Raw genomic sequence first — 20,904 nt, 5'->3', positions numbered from 1 at the left:
GAATGGTTGATTATTTCGGCTATTTCGCCAAAAGTCATCCTGGTCAGTGATGTCCAAATGTTTTGTGAAATGGAAGAATTTGGGGGCCATTTAAAAAAAAACAAAAAACCTTCTACCTTAATTGTTTTTCAAACAAAAATAAATAAATATATTTTTAAAAATTATAATGATTTTAAAGTAAAACACAACATGTTTAGTATTTCATTTATTTTGTAAAAAAAAAAAAAAAAAAAAAAAAAAGGAATGCAATAAACAAAAACAATGTACCTACATTAGTGTTTCAGATTGTACCGAATGGACACAGGCAGCGTGCTACAGGACAGAAAACAAAAGGCTATTGCACACGAGACACATTCTCATACATAAACACACACATATAAACTGTACATACATACATACTTACATACATGTCAATATATTTATAGTCAGGCGACGCGACAAAAGTGATACACATGACAGACGGCCTCAAAAGAAAAAAAAAAAAAAAAAAAAGACATCACTGAAGCTGCCAAAGTGCTTTTCACCATTTCTGCTGGGCTGCGTGAGTGTGAATGAATGTGATTTATTTATTTTTTTCCTACTATTTCTTTGTAATAAAAATAAAACACAAAGGAAGACTGGGAGTATAATCCTGAACAACAGGAACCGGACAACATGGGAAAAAAAAAACAACACAACAGGACTTCCTACGGCAACAGGAAGTTGTAGAGAATGAGGATGATGCCGACCTCCCAGGTTCGGGGTGTTTGAAACCAGATCTGCTCCCGCAGCTCGAGTTGCACGCGAGACATATGGCGAACAAATGAAACCGGGATCCTCTTTTTTTTTTTTTTTTTTTGTATGTTTTAAGACTTCACAGTGAGTCAGGATGAGCAGTAATACTGTCGACAACGGAACCCCTGCCCCGTAACCTCCTCTTCTTCTTCTTCTTCTTCTTCATGCATACATTCAGCCAAGTTCGATGGCGCAAACAGAGACGTTGCTAACAACACTGTCAGGACAAATAACCAGTCAAAGCGAATCGCTAGAGGAAATGTGCTTTCCCTTCAAGGAAAAACCGTTAAGATACATACACAAGATGAGCGGTTAAAATAAAGCGGCACTGGGAAATTCTAGAAAGGGGGTTAGTGATGGAAGCCGGAATACATCATACACATGTCATGAGCTACAATTCCATGCATTACAAGGAAGCAGATTATGGTTACTCAAATGGATTTTAAGTAAGGTTATATCGGGACTATATAGCCCTGCTTTGAGCCGATGGCGCGCATCGTGGAATGGTTTCTAAATACGAAGGCCTAATATGTCCTGTATACACGTCCTCGTTTGTGATACGTTGTTTTGTTTTTTTTTTGTTTTTTTTTTTTGTTTCTTTAAAGCGGAACAGGAGTCATCTTCATCAAGTACAATACAATGCAGAGGAGTAGCAATCGTATGGCTCGTGTTACAATCATAGCATCGTCAAGATTCTTACTTTGCATTCATCCATTCAGAGGAAATCCCAAATGTATCGCACGCGAAGGCGTCAGGTGCCGGGAGCTTGGCCTACGAGCTACAAAGTGCAACGCTGAAAGCTTTGCGTTGAAGACGCTGCGGGATAACACACGTTCACGTGTGGTGCTAAGATTGTCTTTTTTTTTTTTTTTTTTTTTTGGGCTTCCAAGGCTGGATTTACACTGCAGGTCCAAGTGCTCAATTCGGATTTCATGTACATGTCTGTCGAGTGGCACACATCCCGTATGGCTGTGTTTACACCGGCGGAACACCTGCATACCCAAATTGCACAGAAATAACCGCACACATGTCAACACAGGGCAGTGAACATGGAACAAAATAATGGTTGATAAATAATACAAATATTAAACGGGACATCACGTTGACTGACTGTACCCCCGCCCCCCCCAATGATTTAAATGGGAGCCTGCGTTTTCTAATATTTTGCTATTATAGCCTAATGTAGCATATTTACACCATAATTAACGTCCTTTGCTTTGGCCGTTTTGATTCACACCGAGCGTTTTTTTAATGACTTTAGAGTGGTGCCTTGAGATACGAATGATCCATCTTACGAGATTTTCAAGATACTTGACGAGCACTGTATGTTGGCAGTAACTCGGTTCAAATCACTTCACAATAAGCGGCAGTTTGGCAAATAGTGAACAATTCTTCAAAAAAGATGATTCAAGCTGTTTAATGCCACTACTGGTTGAAGTTTACTGTATATTTAAAACAAGCAAACAAACGTTGCCCTTTCATGGAGCAATAGCTTAATGCTCACTTATAATGGAGATTGGCATTGGCATGCTAAAAGTTAGCGTCGATATCTGTGGTTTTTGGAACCCTTTAAGCGAGCAATATTTAAACACAAACGGTGGAGCAATACACGTAGAAAGATAATATAACAGTACTCACAGGCATATAGTCTTTATCCTCTGCCAGAAATGACTAATATTTCAGTATCTTATTGGGTCATTTACAGTAATTGTAGAAGTGCTACTCCAATTCGTTTGTGTCTGCATGACTATATTTCATTGTCATTATCATCATTAAATCACGGCGCACAAGCTGTTCATTACTATTATTTTTAAATTATTGTTATAATGACTCATTTTTTACAATGTTCAATAATAGTGAGTGCTATTTTTCCTATCAGAAAAGACAAACACATTTTTGGAGGGGCGGGGTCGGGGGTCGTTCCGAATTAATGAAATGAATGAATGAATTCATTTCCATTTACTTCGAGGGGAAATGATCATTTGAGACATGAACGTTTTGAGTACCGAGTGTGATCACGCAATGAATTAATCTCGTATCTCAAGGCACCGTGTTTGTGTCCTTTCGGAAGACGCAAATGTGTATACGTCAGCAATCTGTGTGTTGCGAAAACGTCAGGCTCATACTGACGGTACATCTGAGCTGTTGCTCTCTCATTTTCAGATAGGTTCTACCAATGAAGACATGCACATTCCACACAGGAAGGATTCGAACCCTCAACCTCAGTACTGTGAGGCTATCGGATGAATTTGAAATCCCAACTACGCCACTTAAGAGTCCAAAAAAAAGAATAAAAAATCGGAATTGCGTCACACCATGCGGTGCAAATCCAGCCTAGCATCCGTTAAAATGACTTTCCAAATGATTTCAGCAAAGTAGCCACGAACAGTTTCACATTTCCCAAGCACCCCAACGTGGAGTTGTTGTTGGCGTTTAAAAAGTGGCGTCGCATCCCGACTCGCGCGCTGGCGCCATTGCCTCCGCTTTGTCTTCCCTCCGCCGCCGTCACACGCAAGTGGTGCAGTTCTGCATGATGGGCGTGGTCTGCTGTTCGTGTTTGTGCGTGCAGTGCTCCAGGGAGCTGGAGCTCTTGAGCGGCACCAGGCAGCGCTCGGCGGGCCGCCCGCTCTGCAGCACCCCCCAGCAGCACAGCACGCGCAGGAACTCCTTGCGCATGTCCTTGCTGCGCAGCGTGTAGATGACGGGGTTGAGCGCCGAGTTGAGCGTGGCTAAGCCGAAGAAAATGTTGGCTTTGTGGAGGATGGGGCAGGACCGGATGGTGCAGGACGAATCCAGGAGGAGGATGGTGAAGGCGGGCAGCCAGCACATGATGAAGACGCCGAGCACGATGGTGACCGTTTTCAAGAGGGCGTAGGCGGGCGAGTTTGTGGCTTCCTGGTGGCTGGAGCGCACGATCAGGTAGATCTTGACGTAGAGGATGACGATGGAGAGCAGGATGAGGCTGAAAATGGTCACCACGAAGAGGATGTACTTCTTGGAGTAGAGCGGCAGCACGGCCGAGCACCGCGGCAGGTCGTCGATGCAGTTCCACCCCATGATGGGGAGCCCGCCCAGCAGGATGGACGTCACCCAGCAGGCGCCGATGAGCAGGAACATGCGGCACGTCTTGGTGGAGCCGTACACTTTGACCTTGGTGATGGCGATGTAGCGCTCGATGGCGATGGCCAGGAGGCTGAAAACCGACGCGGCCAGAGCGATGAACGCCGTGCCCTCGCGGATGAACCACTGCACGGGCACCAGGTCGAAGGTCCGGGAGCCCGACAGGAAAATGTTGGCGATGTACGCCGAGCCGGCCAGGAGGTCGGAGAAAGCCAGGTTGCCGATGAAGAAGAACATGGCCGAGTGGAATTTTTTGTTGCGGCACACGGCGATGAGCACCAGCAGGTTCTCCAGGATGATGATGGTGCACAGCACCACGATAATGATGCTGGGGTCCGTCAGCAACGTTTTGTCCTCGTAGCGCTTGTCCAGGTCCTCCAGGGTCATGTTCTTGGCGAACACGTAGTGGTAGGGGATCAGAGTCCGGTTGTAGTACTGGGAGTATCTGCTCCTCATGGCGACGAGCTGGCACACCACGGCGGCTTCGCAGCAAAGACTCATTCACTCCGCGGGGCCGTGACGCTCGCCTTGAGGGAAGGTGGCGGCCGGGGGGGGCGGGGGGGCGGCTGGGAAGGAGGGAGAACGCCTGTCCCGCACTCACGTCTCAGGAGCGCTACGTGGGTCACCTGCGCAAACAAAGGGAAGACGGGTGTTATTATTGTTATAAATATATCACGGCTCAGATTCAGAAAACAGGTCAGCCGCGATTGGTCGTTGTGAGCAGTTGCGATGTCGTTTTCAGTCGACAGAAGACAAAATGGCCGCCCCCGGAGATGGCTTAAAACGAGTGCATTTTACTGCTTCATTTATATTCCACAAACGCAAAATTCATCAGAATGGGCCTGCTGGGAAGATATTCTTGAAAAAAATATGTTTGGATTGGGACATTTAAATGTCTAGTTTAAAAATAGCTGGTCTCCAGAGTGCCTCTGGAGTTTTTGGCTTCATTATTGCAATTGCGATTTAATATGCGATTCTTTTTTCAGGGTCCTCTTCTCATGTCTTTTTGAACAAACTCAAGCAATAAATTAATCTTTGTTAAAATAAACAGTATCAGATTAATTATACATAAACGATTTGGTCTTGTAAAGCGACCAAAATGAGGCAGGTTTTTTTTTTTTGTTTTTTTTTTTGCAGCCCTAACATCAAGTGTAAAATTAAACAACCAAGTGAATATTTATTTCTCTGCCTGAATTTCGCCAAATTGTTTTGTCCCAATTTGGTTCATTTCCATAATAACCGCCACGCACTGATGAACTTTCTTGGCCCATGACCTGACGGCTATGCGGGGGTAAGATCCTTGCCACTTTCAAGCAACTGCCAAAAATTTAGCTTCTGGACAACAATGTTTCGATCTATCATGTAAAAGTACATCCCACTTGGGTGTGACGCCCCTGCCATCATGCCAAACCTAAGAGGTAAGCAGAGCTGCATTGAGTTTTGTTTGGCATGCAGATTAGCGTTAGCGTCTGATAAGCGGAACACACTGTACCCCCCTTTACCCCTTGCACGCCACTGACCAGATGACTCCCAAAAAACTTGCTATGAGTGGCAAGTTGGACTCACAAAGTAATGCGCTTCAACTCCACCTGGTAAACTGGAAGACCGAGACGGAATCGTTTCCTCATCAAGAAACACGCTTAACGCCCCCACACGCAAAGCTTTCCGCTGCTTTTTGCATTGCAACAATAATCCGGTGACTTGTCAGGGACCTTAAACGGCACTTTGGGGGAACATATTTCATTCTGCGAGACAGAGCGTTCCCGGTTTCAGATGCAGATCTCATCTTCAGGTAGATGATTTGAGTTCAAGACGGGGGAGGGGGGCTGCCAGCTGGACAAAGAGCACTCCGCTGGCTGACTGAAGGGACACATTCCACCAACGCCCGACCCGAATGCTCTGCTGTCAACACGAGGCATTGTTGTTGGAACGAAACCATTCCACTGCAGTGAGATATCTCTCGACGCCAGCCCCCGCAGGCCTGTGCAACAACTCGGAAGCTCCAAACAGATCCAGATTCGGTTTTTGCAATTAACGTCAATTGAAATTAACGTCAAGATGCCAACCGACTCGCTTTGTGAACACCACACAACCAAACCAGAAAATAGTTGGCACTAGGGATGTAACGGTTCACTCAAGCCCCGATTAGATTAGATTTTCGATTTTCGATTTTCAGTTCCCGATTTTCGCTACCATGCTACCAGGGCGCTGCGTTGAATTGCGTCAGGCTAATGAAAATAGTTGTTCAATACATTTGAGTAAGTCTGTTTCTTTAAAAATGGATCGCTGTAAACAAAGGTGACCGCATGCAGGCTCCTTTCCCTCAAGTCAACTGCACGTCAGTTTTATTTAGCGCAGCATGGCTCCAAGATCTTTGAAAAAGACGGTGGGGATATAACACAGTCGTTTGCGTTTGTCAAGTATTAAAGTCGTCGATTGTGATGCGTGTTCTCCATTTTGATCAGCATTCTGAAATCGCCCATCAAGTAAGTTAGCGATTGAACATGATTTTGAGGTGGGGTTATCCTGTATAGGATACCTTGAACAATATCATAATCGGTAAGTCAAGCAAGATGGCGCCCAATAGCGTTGATACGTAGCTTTAGCGTTAGCATTCTAACTTTTAAACACCTCCCACGCACTATCCTGTGCATGCACATGTGGTATTCAAATATATGTAGATGTATCCTATGACGGCTTGACAAACAAGCGCACTGGTGTGAAATCCACGCACGGCGTCAGGTTTTGGATTGTAACCCGCTTAAATATTCGTATGAGTCCGGCAAAAATCTGTCAAGTGAGTTTTTTTTTTTTTTAAATGATAAATTGCCCGGCAACAAAGGGACAATCTAATTAGAGGAGGAGCCGGCGTCCTTCAAGTTGTCATAAGCAACACAATCCATGTGCGGCGCCGCTCCGGAGGTAATTTAACACTGATGCGTCTCACTACTACTGGCTTGTGATAGCACAGTTCTGCGGGGAAGAAGAAGGAGTGAGTCAGGGCGAGCAAAAGCCACACAATGAGCATGAATGTGGAACGGCATCTGGACACAATGGCAGGAATCTGAATGACCGCACAAAAAGCAGCACATCCGTAGCCCCCCGTGAAAGAAAAAAAAAAAAAAAAATCTTCATGAATACACAGTAATAAGGACCAAATAGTAACAAACCACAACCAATTGACGCTCCCGCCCAAAAATGTTTATAATTGCCTACATTAATAATTAAAACGGGCGGCACGGTGGTCGACTGGTTAGCACGTCCGCCTCACAGTTCAGATGTCGTGGGTTCGATCCCGGCTCCGGCCACCCTGTGTGGAGTTTGCATGTTCTCCCCGTGCCTGCGTGGGTTTCCTCCGGGTACTCCGGTTTCCTCCCACATTCCAAAAAACATGCATGGTAAGTTGATTGGACTCTCTAAATTGCCCCTAGGTGTGATTGTGAGTGCGGATGTTTGTCTCTGTGTGCCCTGCGATTGGCTGGCAACCAATTCAGGGTGTCCCCTGCCTACTGCCCAAAGACAGCTGGGATAGGCTCCAGCACGCCCGCGACCCTTGTGAGGATAAGCGGTATGGATAATGAATGAATGAATGAATAATTAAAACCATAAATATACCACAAACTATGAAGCCAAAACAATTTAATGTCGATCTAAACTCATCTTTCATTGCACCCAAAAAATAAATCTTAGATGATTTGAGTTTGAAAAAATGCGCCAGAAAATCACATTCACATGCATGTGTGGCGGCGGAAACTCTCCCTATCCGCTACGAACGACCCAGGCTAAACTTAGCTCCTCTCCAACATATTCTTCCAGGTTGAGCTGTACAATATCACAGTCTATTTTTTTATTTTTGGAAATTTGTTTTACTAAATTTGACACCCTGAACATTAGAGCCAGCAAATTCTCCTGCTCTCCTGCTCCCTCATTGTGGGTGCATTTGTGGGTGCATTAATCGGTTATCGTCATTTTTTTATAAATATCAGACCTCGGCCTCAAAAGATCCACATGGGTTAGGCCCGACCGCTGAATGTGCGCACATGCGGGCGAAGCACAGGTGCTTGACAGCCTTGCCAGCAATAACGACTTCAGTGTTTCCTCAAGCAGCAATGAGGAACAATAAAGTCGTTGAGCGCGGCGGTCGGACTTGACAGCCTTCGGCGCTCATAATGCCGCCGCCCACATTGCATTGAGGCTGATGATGCATCTGGAGGGCTGGCACGGATGGACTTAACAGCTGCGAGCAGCCAGCCCGCCGCTTTGAAAGTAGTCTAGTCAGTGGGCATCCGTCTCTCAGCTCTGTTCATAGAAAATAAACAAGCAAGCTTGAGACTGAGCACATGTGCCAGCTGCACTGGCAGAATCACGTTCTTTGCACCCGGGATTGATTTAAATTGGCCAAGTTGGAGCAGCACTGCATGGCCGGTGGCTTCCAGTTAAGATAAGGTACACACACACTGGTCTCAAACTCACGGGCCGAGGACCATTTGCAGGATGATATTGTGCGGCCCCCTCCAGGAGGCGGCATTTTTTTTTTTGTTGAGCACAGGGGTCTAAAATGCTTACTTAGCAAGCCATGCAAAGTAGCAGGTTAAATGAGAGCGAGGACCGGGTCACCAATCTTGTTCACCTTCCGAAAACTGTTCATGTTCTGAACTGTTATTAAAGCAGCACTGGGCGAGAATTCGACCTTAATAAAAAAAGAAAAAAAATTCACAACTCTTTTGATGAAACATTGACTTACAAGTAGTTGAATAGGACTTTTGTCATGCCCTTAGGGGTGGGGGTGGGGGGGGTGGAGTTCTATGTCGTTTTTACTGGCACTATGCAGCTTTGAGGATGGGGTCAACCATGGCACACAAAAAAAATACAAATGTCCTGAATTGCTTTACGGCATTCTTACTTCCTCCTTTCTTTCGCTATAAGGACGGAAGTCGATTTGAATGTCTATTACTGGTGTCATAGCAGAAGCCCCAAAACAAACAAAAGTATTGTTGAAACAAAATTAGATTCACGACCTCATCACTATTCTTTCACACAGCCACTGGAAATAGAAACGTAATTCAATCCAACTTGCAGGCCAGCGAGAGCTCAGGATTTCACGACTCTACGCGCTGGCGCGCACGGGAAATGTGGTTGACTTTTGTCAAAACATTACCGCTTTTGTCCACATGGGGCCGCCATAATCAACCAAAACTGACATGACACAGTGTTGATTTAATGACGATTAACAAGGTTGGATTAATCGTACTTTTTAAAAAAAAGAATATTAGAACCCCTTTTTTTGTGGACTACTTGATGCGACCCAAGAACGCTTAGCAGGCATTTAGCCGTTACACAGCAAATAACGCAACTTCCTCTTTCAATGTGTCATGACTGAACTAGAATAGCAGTTCCACCTTTTTTTTTTATGTTTCACTTTGTGGGCCTTTTTTTTTTTTCATGTCATCATTGTGTGATGTTATTTCCTTTCCTTTGGCGCATGTCAAGCATACTGGGTTGCTTTTTAAACAAAATAAACTCGTCATGCTCGGCAAGAGGGAATTCAAGCGGTTTCTTGTTTTCCCTGCTCTCCGGCAGGTCAGCACACGACTGATCTCTCGCGTGTGTTGCGGAGGCAGCTCGCGGGTCCTCCTGTCACCAAGCTGGCGTCTGTCGTTACGCGAAGGGGAAACCTGATGCGCCGGTTTCTCCCCACGCACACACCCTCAACCCTATACCTTCACTGTCTGGCCCCGCCCATTTACCTACTATGTTTGGTTTACATCGTCACGCCCATTGGGCTTGACTTCCTGATATTTGACACCTCGATACCAAAACTTAGTGGTCAGCCCAGCTGCCTCGCAGTTCTGAGAATCGAATCTTGGCTCAGACCTCCCTGCGAGGAATTTGCATGTTCTACCCGTGGGAACTTTCTCGTTGACTCCAAATTGTGAATGTGAGCATGAATCCTTGTTTGTGTATGTCTGACTTCTGATTGGTTGGCAACCAGTCCAGCCAATCGCCAATCAGCCAAGTCAGATGGGATTGAACGCGATTGAAAATGGCCGGACGGGCAGATAATTGTCATTATTTTCTTGTCACCGTGCGGCTTTGCGGGCGGGCCGCGCCGAGAGCTCGCACACAGACAAAACAACACGACACGCCGTCTAGATTTTGGGAAAAAAAAAAAAAAAAAAAGTCGACAAAAAGCGTCACGGCTGCGAGCGAGCGTGTTAGGGCAAGTGACCGACAGATGAAAACAAACCAGGCACAGTCACCTGGCACCCATTACTGGTGCACGCCATCTAAACTTTCAATATCGTGCTGAAAGCTGATGCTTCCCTCTTAAGTCCGAACAGTTCAAGCTGCGTGACAGCTGCACAAAAGCCACACTGCCGTTTTTTTTTGTTTTTTTTTTTCTCCCAAACCCCCCACCAACCCTTTCAAACACCTGATAAGCTCCAATTAGCACTGCACCACCTGCTACCTGTCATTGCTTAAAACTCCCTCGCTTTCTCTTCTCTCCATGCTTCGCACACCTTTCTAACGAGACACGAGCGCTGCCTAACCTTGTTTTGTTTTCTTTTGTTCTTCATTTCAGGAAAACCTTGATTGCGCTACAGGATTTCAACTGTTTGGTGGCCGCGCAGACGTTTGTGGTTTGGAACTAACATCCTGTAACAAAGTATGGCAAAGTCTTTCCACACACTAAAAAGAAGTGTCTTTGCTGCTCTGACAATTAAGTGTGATATACCAAAAAAAAAATATATATATAAAAAATATATATATATATATATATATATATATATTTATTTTATAAAATAAAATTGTATATTATATATATATATATATATATATATATATATATATATATATATATATATATATATATATATATGTTAGGGGTGTAACGATTACTCAAAAATCCATTTAAAATCAACAATCGAACATCGAGTTGCTTCAATTCATCTAGAAAATGGTGTCTTGAAAAAATGTTTCATTCCAGATGCATAGCACATTTTGAACGTGTAGATCAAATTTTGCTTTTGCGCCAAACATAGTGTTCTGAACATAGTTTTTATACTTCTCCTGTACTCTTGATGCATTCAAAATCAATACCAATGGAAATCAACTGATTACTCAAACGAAAACCGATTTGCATTACTGATCAAAAACATGATATCCTTTTGTGGTTTGCTGCAAGTGAGACAAAGAGCAACGCGAAAAGCACTACGAGGTCTCAACACTGCAGCCGCTTCAGCTCTAATTGGACCGGAATGACATTGATTAGCCTTCTTTGAACAACAGCAACGCTGACATATTTGTCTCACAAAACCACGGCACACGAGAACATATTAGAAGTGAGGACTTTTTGCGCGCAAACTAAACAGGAAAACGGCGGGATGGTCTGCTGGCACCTGGCCAGAGTCTCTCAACGTCTCCACCCTGAGGCTTCACATGGGTGGTCGATCATTTCCGCATCCGAGCCACGCCACAGTATTGATCGGCGATCAATACGCGGGGTTTAAAAGCACGCACCAAAAAGCGGGATGATAAGAATCAGCCCCTGCTAATCCTTTGAATGACCCCGTTGCTGCAGACGGATAGCGAGCCCGCACGGCGCTGCTGGTTTAGTCTACTACCCGTAAATGAGATTTAAAAAAAAATAAATAAATAACAGCGCTCACATCCGTTAGTTGTGACGGCCCGCACGTAGGCGAGGCGCGTTATCTGCCCTCCTGCGCACATGCTGATAAGGACGCTAAAAGATGCGAATGTAAAAAGCATCTGCGCGGCAAATTCGTAGTGCAATCGAAAAAGTTGGAACGATTTCCATTTCAACAGTAATATTTTCACCCTGAAAAAAAAAAAAGGCAGACATCTTAACCGGTTCCAACCGGTGAGACTCCACACTTTTGATGTGTTGGTTTGCCGTTATTGTTTTGGTTAGCTCGGTACTTTTTATTTTTCAAGCGGATGACAATTTGTCCTCGCTGTTTAATTGTGACATGTCCATTTCGAGCATTCCAATACCGTCAAAGTGCGGCGAGTGGGCGGGGGCGAGTTCTGGAGTTCGCAAAAGCGTGGGCCGAGGCCGTAAGACTATGACGCTGCCAGGATCTGCTTTTGAAAGCGCAGAGATTCACAAAGACATCACACCGGTATATGTCACGCGCGGCGCCTCGAAGAGGAAGTCCAAACGAGGAAGGGGAGAGGTGCGCGGCGCCCCAAGTTCTGACGCTGAGGGGGAACTCGGAAAAGCTTTGCGCAGCTTCGGAAAATGAATGGACTCAAAAACGCGCAGATTTCCAAACAGTGCCAACAACTATGTGACAAAAGTCTAAAAAAAAAAAAAAAAAAAGACGTGGTAGAAACGCGACACGTATGGTATGTATGCATTGTCAAACAGTATAGAAATACATATTGTTGAACAAATGCCACTCCTCAAGTGTCAATCAAAACTGAGCAAACATTTTTGCTCGGCGGATTGCATGTATCAGTTGCGGGAGTTTCTTTACGTCACCTAAGCATTGGATGACAGCAGACAGAACAAAGCACTTCCTCTTTTACTGACGGATAAAACACTTCCCTCTTAGCTTTTTTTTTTTTTTTTTTAATGTCTTTGTCTTCAACACCAAAACTCTCCATGGTCTTTGTTCCATGCAAATGAAAAACACGCTTAAACCGCCCATAAGCGTCTGGATATTCATGGCGGGCGGGTGGGGGTGAAAATGGGTGCCCTCAATTCGGAGTGGGGGTCTCGTCGTTTAATTAGGGATTACCCTTTTCGCTTGTCAAAGAGTCTGACAGTTTGGGCACAGTCTCTTCCGTGCGTGTCAATGCCGTTTAGTCGGTCCAGTGACGGAGGTGGACTTGCCTTCCGTACTAACGTCCAGCGCAGGGTGATTGCTGTGCTTTATTTATGGCAGATGTTCTTGAGGTGGGGGGGGGGTGTAAGACAAAGAGCTGCGCGAACAAGGGCATCATAGCGCCTCGGGAGCTATAACCCACAGTGGACCAGACACCCCCCGCCCAAAATCCCTTAATATAGTCTGCTTCTATTTGGGGGGGGGGGGGGGGGATGACTGGGTTGAGGTTTCTTCAAAGGTGGCACCTCCGAGGCAATTACTTTAATGTCGTCATCGTATTTCCTCAAATAAGTGGCTATGGTCTTTATGTACTTTAAAGGCATCTTGTTTGTATCAATAAAATGTTCACACACACACAAAAACAAAAGCAATAGCGATCAGTCAGAGTCTTCCGAGTGGTGTAAGGCTACACATCTGTTTACGTGCTTTGGTAGGTCCAGATGTTTTGGTTAGCAATAGAATCCAAATTGACTTTAACGTCCGGTTTTTGATGCTGACAAGAAAAAAAAAATGTCTATTTTCGGTGGCAGTTGCTTACACTGCATGTGTTCCAAATTACTAATTTATTACTCTGTCATTGATTAAAATGTTGCAATGAGACGCTAGCAACAGCCATCCACATCAAAGTCCGAAACTCACCCTCCCATCTGATAATAAAGCCTTTAATTTATGTCACGAAAGAAAATGACTATATGACTATTTTATCTTCCAAACACTTTCTCAAACGTCTTAGAGTCATGAGTGATTTATCAAATTAAAAAAATTAAGCAGTTCAATAGGCAGAAATGCGTTCTCACACACTTACCTTCGTGGCTGACCAGTTCCTTATGCATCATAGGCATTGCAGTGATCCACTTTTACAAAACAGGCTTACGCTAATGTATGTAACTGAACTATTTTCATTCGTAATCGTCCAAGAAACATCCAGATTTTAAATCTGCAAATCGTCCTCATTTTACACGACACCAGTCATAGGGCAGGCCGCAAAGAGCCGATCAGAATCTGCAGCAGTCGACAGTTTTACAGCCCTTTCCGTCGTTACAGTGACGCGTATTGCCATTAGCACCTCAAGGAAGCAGAAATGGAAGAAAATGTGGCTTTGGTCGTCGCCTTCTCTAATCTGCGAAGTCTTTCTTTGGAATTTGGGAGTGTGTCCTTGCAAATTTGTATCAATTTATCGCCAAAGGGCATGGAACCGCTGCAATTTCCGTTCTGGAACATCCCAAATGTGCAGCGTGGGCATCTTCTACATCAAACTCATCTAAGAATGCCTTTATGAACCAGTTGCCACAATTTCTAGAATCAGAAAAGAGCCATGAGGCCATGTGGTATTTTTACACGCAGGCGCATGCAGGCATCCGCGTGGGGTGAAAGGAAATGCGGTCAGATTTGGTTGCCCTGATGAAAACTCACCCAAAAAAAAAAAAAAAAAAATTAAAAATCAACTTTAATCGGACACCTTCCTTGTTCCTATCTTCACAATGAGCTCAATCTAATGAATGGCTCGGAACCCCCTTTTTCGAACTCTATTGTCCGCTCTCATTCTTTCTGGACACCAGACCTTGAACTCCACCCCTTCTCATGTTCACGTGTCAATTTTTTGGTCACGGGGTCACGAATGGCGACGAGACATATTCGTGGACGGTTTCCATGCCGCGACTGAAACCTCCCCGCTTGAACTCCACAGACGCGGGGGAGAAGAGGGAGGGGGGCGGGGGGGGGTGGATGAAGAGGAGGAGGAGTGATGTGTTGACAACAACATGGAATGGAACATGATACCATCGGCTTCTCGGCTTCTAGTGCCGCTGCCTAGCACCCGCTGATAAGATGCCGGACTGATGGAGGAACGTCCATCCATCCTCACACTCCAGCAAAAGGACAAAGCGCCAAGACTCCCCAAGCAAACACAAATCCATTAAAACAGAGAAAAATGTTGGGGCGGGGGGGGGTTAGTGGGGGAGAAAACAACATGGTTGCCTAGGAAGGGAACATGGCTGTGATCTTTACGCAATGAATCAACTTCTCCATGTCTTGGATATCTCGCTATGATGTCACCTCTTTTCTCCTGAAGAACTACAATCGACTATTAGTCACCGATGTATGGAGGGATTTTTATGACAGCACCTGGACACCATAAATCACGCTGTTGCATGCCAAATGGAGAGTTTCCATTTATTGGCGATTTGAACACCCATTTTGCGGTCTTAAGACACGCCTCTTGATCAAGTAATTAATCAATCATGGGTTGGCGAGGATCTTTAGCCCTTAAGTCATCGTCTTAATAGACATTTTGGACCATGAAAATAACTTTATGAGAAAAGTTTGGGAAAGGACACTTTCAGTTCCAGCCAAAAGCGCATTTTCAGAGTAGTTTGGGATGAAAGAACCTAGCGGGGAAAAAAAAACAAAAAACGGTTTGAACTGAAAAATCTTTTGCGAGTGCATCGAATCGAACCAAATCGAATCAGTCCACTTTTAGATATATCGAGATACGTGTCTCACATTGGGAAACGCAATTTGAAAAAAAATCTAAAGTTGCTGATGCCAAAATTGCAGTGAGTATTTTGCTAGCGCGTCCAGTTTTTTTTCTCCACAGCTTACAAGATAAGCAAAACTTATTTGTGCAGTCACAATTGAGACAGCGCAGTGAGAGGTGTGTGCAGCTCCAAATAGGTCAGTACGATCAATATCTGCAAACAGAAAGCTAGCATCGTTGGAATTACGAGGATTAGTGCTGGGTTTGCTCTTAACTTTGTAACCATGGCATACTGTTGTAAATTCAATTTCGTTTTATGCAGTTTTTTTTTTAAAGCTTGTAACTATTCCATTTTAGTGTTTTATTTACATACATAGACATGTATTTCATATTTTTTAAGAAAACGGGGATACCAAAGCTCAAAAAGTTGATGTGAAAAAAGATGAGATCGGTTTTGGATTCTGCACACAGAAATGAATTAAAAACAGCTGTCAGACCTAAATCAACAAAAATTGTGTTCCCCAGTGTAATCGTCTTTTTATTGGAAAGATATATCTTAGAAGGAAATGCCATATGTACAGTACTGACAAGTTAATTCCAACCGAGCCGTACCATACCCAATCAAATCGTAATCTCGCTGAGTCGAACCAAATCGAATCGTTCCACTTTCAAATCGAACCGCCCTCGAATCGTTTCGCTCTCCACGTATGGAGTCGTCTTTTGTGGGGCGATGCACAACCCTAGAAGAACCCCATTCCAGCTCGTTCCAACACCTTTGGGATGACGAAATTTGAGAGCAAACAACGCTACCACCTGATGTTTTTCGGAATAAATGGGCAAAAATTGCCCACGGATACGTTCTACAATCTTAGTCCATTTTTTTCAGTTTTTCAGTCGAGCTGCTATTTTGACCTAATATTAAAGCATCCGTCTCCACTTGTCAAGTCGGTTTCAGCGCAGCAGTCTGGCCTCAATCAAGACCCGGCTTGAGTTGAGCTGAGGGTTAAATCCTTCAGAAAGCGGAGGCATACTTAATAGCCGTTTCTAAACAAAAGAGGCTGTAGGGGCTAACTAAAACAGGTTGTTGTGACGGGGGGGGCGGGGGGGGGGGGGGGGGGCATTGTAATATTTGGCATCCTGAGAGCTCTGAGCTCCAATCGGCTGGACAATTCAAAACCTAAGAAAAAGATGCAAGGCTTACTGGTGGATTGAAGGTAACCCCGTTGAGTTTCGCAGCTGCACAAACAAAGCTGATTGGATAACAAAGACTCCCAAGCGGGAGGAAGAACAAGGAGGAGGAGGCCTTTTCAACCGCAGCATCCTCCCGTGTACCTGCTCTCGCACTTTTCCCGTCACAAAGCACCCTGAATGATCAGTCGTCAGAAGAAACAAGATGTGACCACGCTGATTAAGCCATTGCCATCCACTTCATAATTCATTCAGCGCAACCTCAAGTGAAGGCTGCAAAGCGCTGTCAATCCCGTCCAAAACCACAGCAAAAACCAGAAACCTGACATTCAAAAGTGCCGTACACGGTCATACACTGTATAATTCTAAACGTCACGATGCCAAAGCAGATTGAGAGCTCACAATGTTGCTGGAAAAACTCAAGTCCAGCGCGTGGACCATCCCAGTCAAACCGAAGCCTGAAGAAAGTCATATCAAAAAAAGGTGTAGGAACAAAATATCAAGGAACAGAAGACTCAAAGGTGCAGACTGCTTGCGAAGTGTAGTTATTCTTGTATATCATAAAGCAAAAACATAAAATCTGCACACGTAAGGATATGGTGGTAACGTCATACAAAGGATAGACGCCAATAAAAACGTCGGTTTTCCCCGTCTACACATAAGCGCTGACAACAGTTTTTGGAAAGTCTTCACGCTGGTTTTCACTGACCTAAAAAAGTGGATGAAAGGCCGAAACCTTTTTAAAAATACTTGCCTCGGTGCGGACTGGGCGTAAAATGTCTGGCCTCGCATGTTTTGGGCTTGACTTTTGGAACAAAATGTGACAGGAGCCGCATCCACGCTCTAGCGAGCGTCAGGATATCCTTGCATGCCGCTACAAGAATCAGCGCCTGGTCACGGTGTGTTGAAGTTCGGGGTGGAAGGAGAGGGAAGGGATTGCGGGGGTTTCTTATAGTTTGTTCAAGTCCCTCAAGTGGAAAAGGAATGTAAGAGGAGTTAATGGATTTTTCATTGACTGAGACACCTCTGTACTCTCGAGGAGCCTGTGTGAATGGCTACGATAACCAGAGCTAGCGGGATGTTGAGTGGATCTAAAAGGGGCTTAAAAAAAAAAAGAAAAAATCACAAGGCACCATATAATCTCAGATGGGCGACACTCCCTGCTCTTGGCTGAGAATCAGAAAGCAACATGCTGCCGGTGTTGTGTTGTGACTTGTGAGAAGAGAAGGCGTTTTAAATTTTTATTTTCCTGCATCTGCCACACCCTCATAAATGAGTTTGTCAGGCTGTGACTGGGTGCAAACCGGTCAGAACTGTCAGAAATCAAACCCGAGAGAGAGAGAGAGAGAGAGAAAAAAAAAAAAAAAACTTCTCTAAACTGCTGCATTGTCACATGTGATCTGTCACTCTTATTCTTTTCGGTCCTGGTGGTTTCACTTAACCAGGTAGTTGCCTCGGGGAGTGAACTCCTCAGATCTTGCGGTGTTGTTAGCACTCGGTTGGCGCTGCACAAAGTGCTGCGTTGTCGACAATAAAAGAAGAGTCGCCCTCCCAAAGGAAAAGCCGCCTCGCCGCGCCGTTAGCGGACCGCTCCCAGGCCTCGGCTGAAACCCGAGCGTCCCGCGAGGGGGGGGGGGGGGATCGACACCCCCCGCCCGCTCCGCGTCCCCTTACCCCACCCCCCCGGTGACCGGTTCCAGTTGGAAAAAAGAAAGTCCCTCGCAAATCCAGTTCCCACCGCTCAATTGTCATTTATTTATCCACACATGCATCTGTTTATTTGTTTGACAGATCCATGTGACGCCAATTCTCACGCTAATCCCTATCTCCGGTTACGCATGAAATGCAGGCAACGCTCTGCAAGACAAACATGCGGGCCTGCGCTTCCTTTATATCGATTACTACTTCTGCCATGTGCTCTCAGACAAAAGGAAAACAATGTACTGGGTGCCCTCAATCGACTGTTTTTACACACTTTGTTTGGACTTTTGCAGGCTGGGAACCGCCTGTGTCTTTAGGCCTCGCGCTAGGTACAAAACTAGCGCTAGGTACAAAAAAGCGCTAGGTGAAAACTGTACCTTCAGGGGTACAATGGCTTGTGTCTGGCATGATAACTTCATATGTTTAACCCTTGACTTTTACACCTTGGGAACATGCCTATACCAGTTTGACTCAAGACAAGGTATGACATTTGGAATCTTATACCTAGTCCTCTATAGGGTACAGTAGATTGTATCTGTGACTGTACACTGGTTTCTCACTGAGGTACTGTACTGAAAATGACAGGATACAAAACTTGGGGTCCAGTAATTAGCCCTCTGGATTCTATACATTTTAGGTTTGAAATGGTTTGTGTCTGAGGTGTTCGCCGAGAGATACTTCTGTTGTACCCTTGTCTTTCGCAGCTTGGAAACATTCGGTGCCTTTTCGACCAAAAACGAGGTACATTTCGAGTACCCTATATGGAGACTTTAATTTTAATGATATGACAGCTTGTCACCGGGATATTACGCAAAGACAGGTTGTACTTTTTACTGCTTGGGAACACTGTTGCACCTTTTTGGCTCTGAACCAGATAGTAAATTTGGAGGCCAATACTTTTAATGCTGCGGTTCTGAGTCAAGATTTTGAATCATTTACCTTCAGAGCTCTCATATTCGGGCCCAAAACCATTTACAAAATTTGGAGTGCCTTATATGGAGATTCACTTTCAAGGATCAACGCCCTACTTTTACAACTTGGGAACATATCTATAACCTTTAAAGTATATCCGAGTTGGTTCTTACCCTTTCAATCTTGGACACAGGATAAGATCCGTAGTTCCGATGGGAAGCATTTATGTAGAGTTTACCCCGGGATAGAATTCCTTCCGATTCTGCCCATCTTTCAGAGCATTGCGACCCAAACAGGACAAAGAAGACCCATGTGCGAAGAAACCAAAACCGGCTCTGGTGAGTGTTTGTTCTGGTTCAACGAGTCATGCAATCGCACAAAACCAAAATGCAGACGGACCACTGGCGCGTGGACTCCGGTCGGTCGCTGGCATGCCGGGATTGCCCAAGAAGGGGCAACCCAAAACAAACTGAGCAAGTCTGCCGCGACACCGCCATCAATGAAGCTGCTGACGGAGCCTTCGACACTTGATAAGCCCTCAACCGATGCTGCCGAGCGTGTTTCCTCCTCACTCACTTGTGCCGTGATGTTATCATGGCGTTTTGTATCTTATTCAAGCTGCGTCGCCACATTCGCATGCTTTTTTCTTTCTTTTTTTTCCAGTAGTTGCTTCTTTGCTCAGATCACAACATTACCACACTTGCTCTTGCTTTACCTACCACAGCAGAGCCAATGATGGATCGGCGCTTTTATATGAGCAATAAACATTATTTCCTCCGCCTTATCATCTTATCTCACAGTGATTTGGCACTTCTCGCCAAAGTGCTGCAGACACCTCCGGGGCTGATTTTAGACTGAGGAAACAACCTTCAGCAGTCTTTTTTTTAGCGGGAGACAGTAGCAATGCCTTTTTAAGAAAGTAGTGACGGTCTTTGTGTGTGCTTTCCACAACAGGAGTGTGTTAAGTCTGCCATTGTTTGAGCTGTGAGTTGCCTTTCTCTGGGGAGGACATCTCTGACCCATGAGATTTAGCCAGAACATGGGGATGCGTGGGGGGGCGGGGGGGGCACGGTGCATGGTGATAATGGAGGCTTTTGTCTTATTAATACATCCTTTCAATACAATAGCTTCTTTAGAGTGACGGATGAACAAGCCTCAACAACATCGGAGGGGTCATAGCAGTAGGGGGGGGGCACAGCAGGATGCGCAACGGCTTTCAGCACACCCCCCTTTACTCTCCCTTCAACACCACCCCTTTATACGTGAATGCACAAGACAGCAAATGATGCAGAGCCCACTGTACACCCGTCTATTTAATGTTTAACGACATCGTGTTAGCCATTAAACACACACACAGGAATGGAGCGCAAATGCAGCGGTTGCCACATCTTGCGCTTCGACTTTCACTTAAGCGCCAAACATTTGTGTGTGGGGGGGGGGGGGGAACTCTTTGTTTGCATCTTAAAATATGTCGACTGTCACTGTTAAATGTTGTAAAACTTACCCCATGGGAGAGAAAAGATGGCTTTGGTCCCCAGTGGCGCTCACATGTAGTCAACCGTTTTGCAGAACAACAACAAAAACAGCAACAACCAAAAGTTCAGATCTCCTGCTTCAATCCAGCGGATGACAATCACGAGCGTTTTGGAGCCAAGATGCGCCGTCTGGTCCGTGCTGGTAGACGATCCATAGCGGACCAAAGTGACGCGGACTCCGATGCAAGTCCAATCAATTGTCGGGTAGCGACGGAAGTTTCCCAAAATAAGTGTCCGGCAGCGGTATCGCTTTTTTCGGATCCAGCAGCACGTCTGCCGCAGCACGAGTGCTCCTCTTGCTGCTGCTGCTGCTGCTGCTGTTGCTGTTGCTGTTGCTGACTGAACA

General features: G+C 45.2%; 1 protein-coding gene and 1 long non-coding RNA gene across 3 annotated transcripts in view; one reads left to right on the top strand and one right to left on the bottom strand.

Annotated features, from left to right (window-relative positions):
- Positions 1 to 10,614, top strand: part of LOC147134389 (uncharacterized) — a 14,639-nt gene extending 4,025 nt beyond the window's left edge. The window contains exon 3 of the long non-coding RNA XR_015089987.1: positions 10,478 to 10,614. This is a non-coding gene — a long non-coding RNA (uncharacterized LOC147134389). The remainder of the gene's footprint in view (positions 1 to 10,477) is intronic.
- On the bottom strand, positions 584 to 20,904 carry s1pr2 (sphingosine-1-phosphate receptor 2). Of its 2 annotated transcripts, none has more exons than XM_086054700.1 (2): positions 20,528 to 20,904; positions 584 to 4,520 (listed from the first exon to the last, which is right to left on the bottom strand). In XM_086054700.1, exon 2 carries the CDS (start codon positions 4,393 to 4,395, stop codon positions 3,280 to 3,282), a length of 1,116 nt encoding a protein of 371 aa, XP_085910826.1. In that variant the 5' UTR covers positions 4,396 to 4,520; positions 20,528 to 20,904; the 3' UTR covers positions 584 to 3,279. The 2 variants fall into 2 exon arrangements, with proteins under 2 accessions (XP_085910826.1, XP_085910827.1); XM_086054701.1 differs by lacking the exon at positions 20,528 to 20,904 and adding an exon at positions 13,552 to 14,183.

The sequence above is a fragment of the Filicampus tigris genome, chromosome 16, assembly GCF_054856515.1.
Source record: "Filicampus tigris isolate MCC_2025a chromosome 16, RoL_Ftig_1.0, whole genome shotgun sequence".
Lineage (NCBI taxonomy): Eukaryota > Metazoa > Chordata > Actinopteri > Syngnathiformes > Syngnathidae > Filicampus > Filicampus tigris.
This window is presented reverse-complemented; position numbering and strand designations above follow the sequence as displayed.

What these genes read in the sequence shown, in the direction of transcription:
- s1pr2 (XM_086054700.1), bottom strand. Translation starts at nt 4,395, where the DNA reads ATGAGTCTTTGCTGCGAAGCCGCCGTGGTGTGCCAGCTCGTCGCCATG.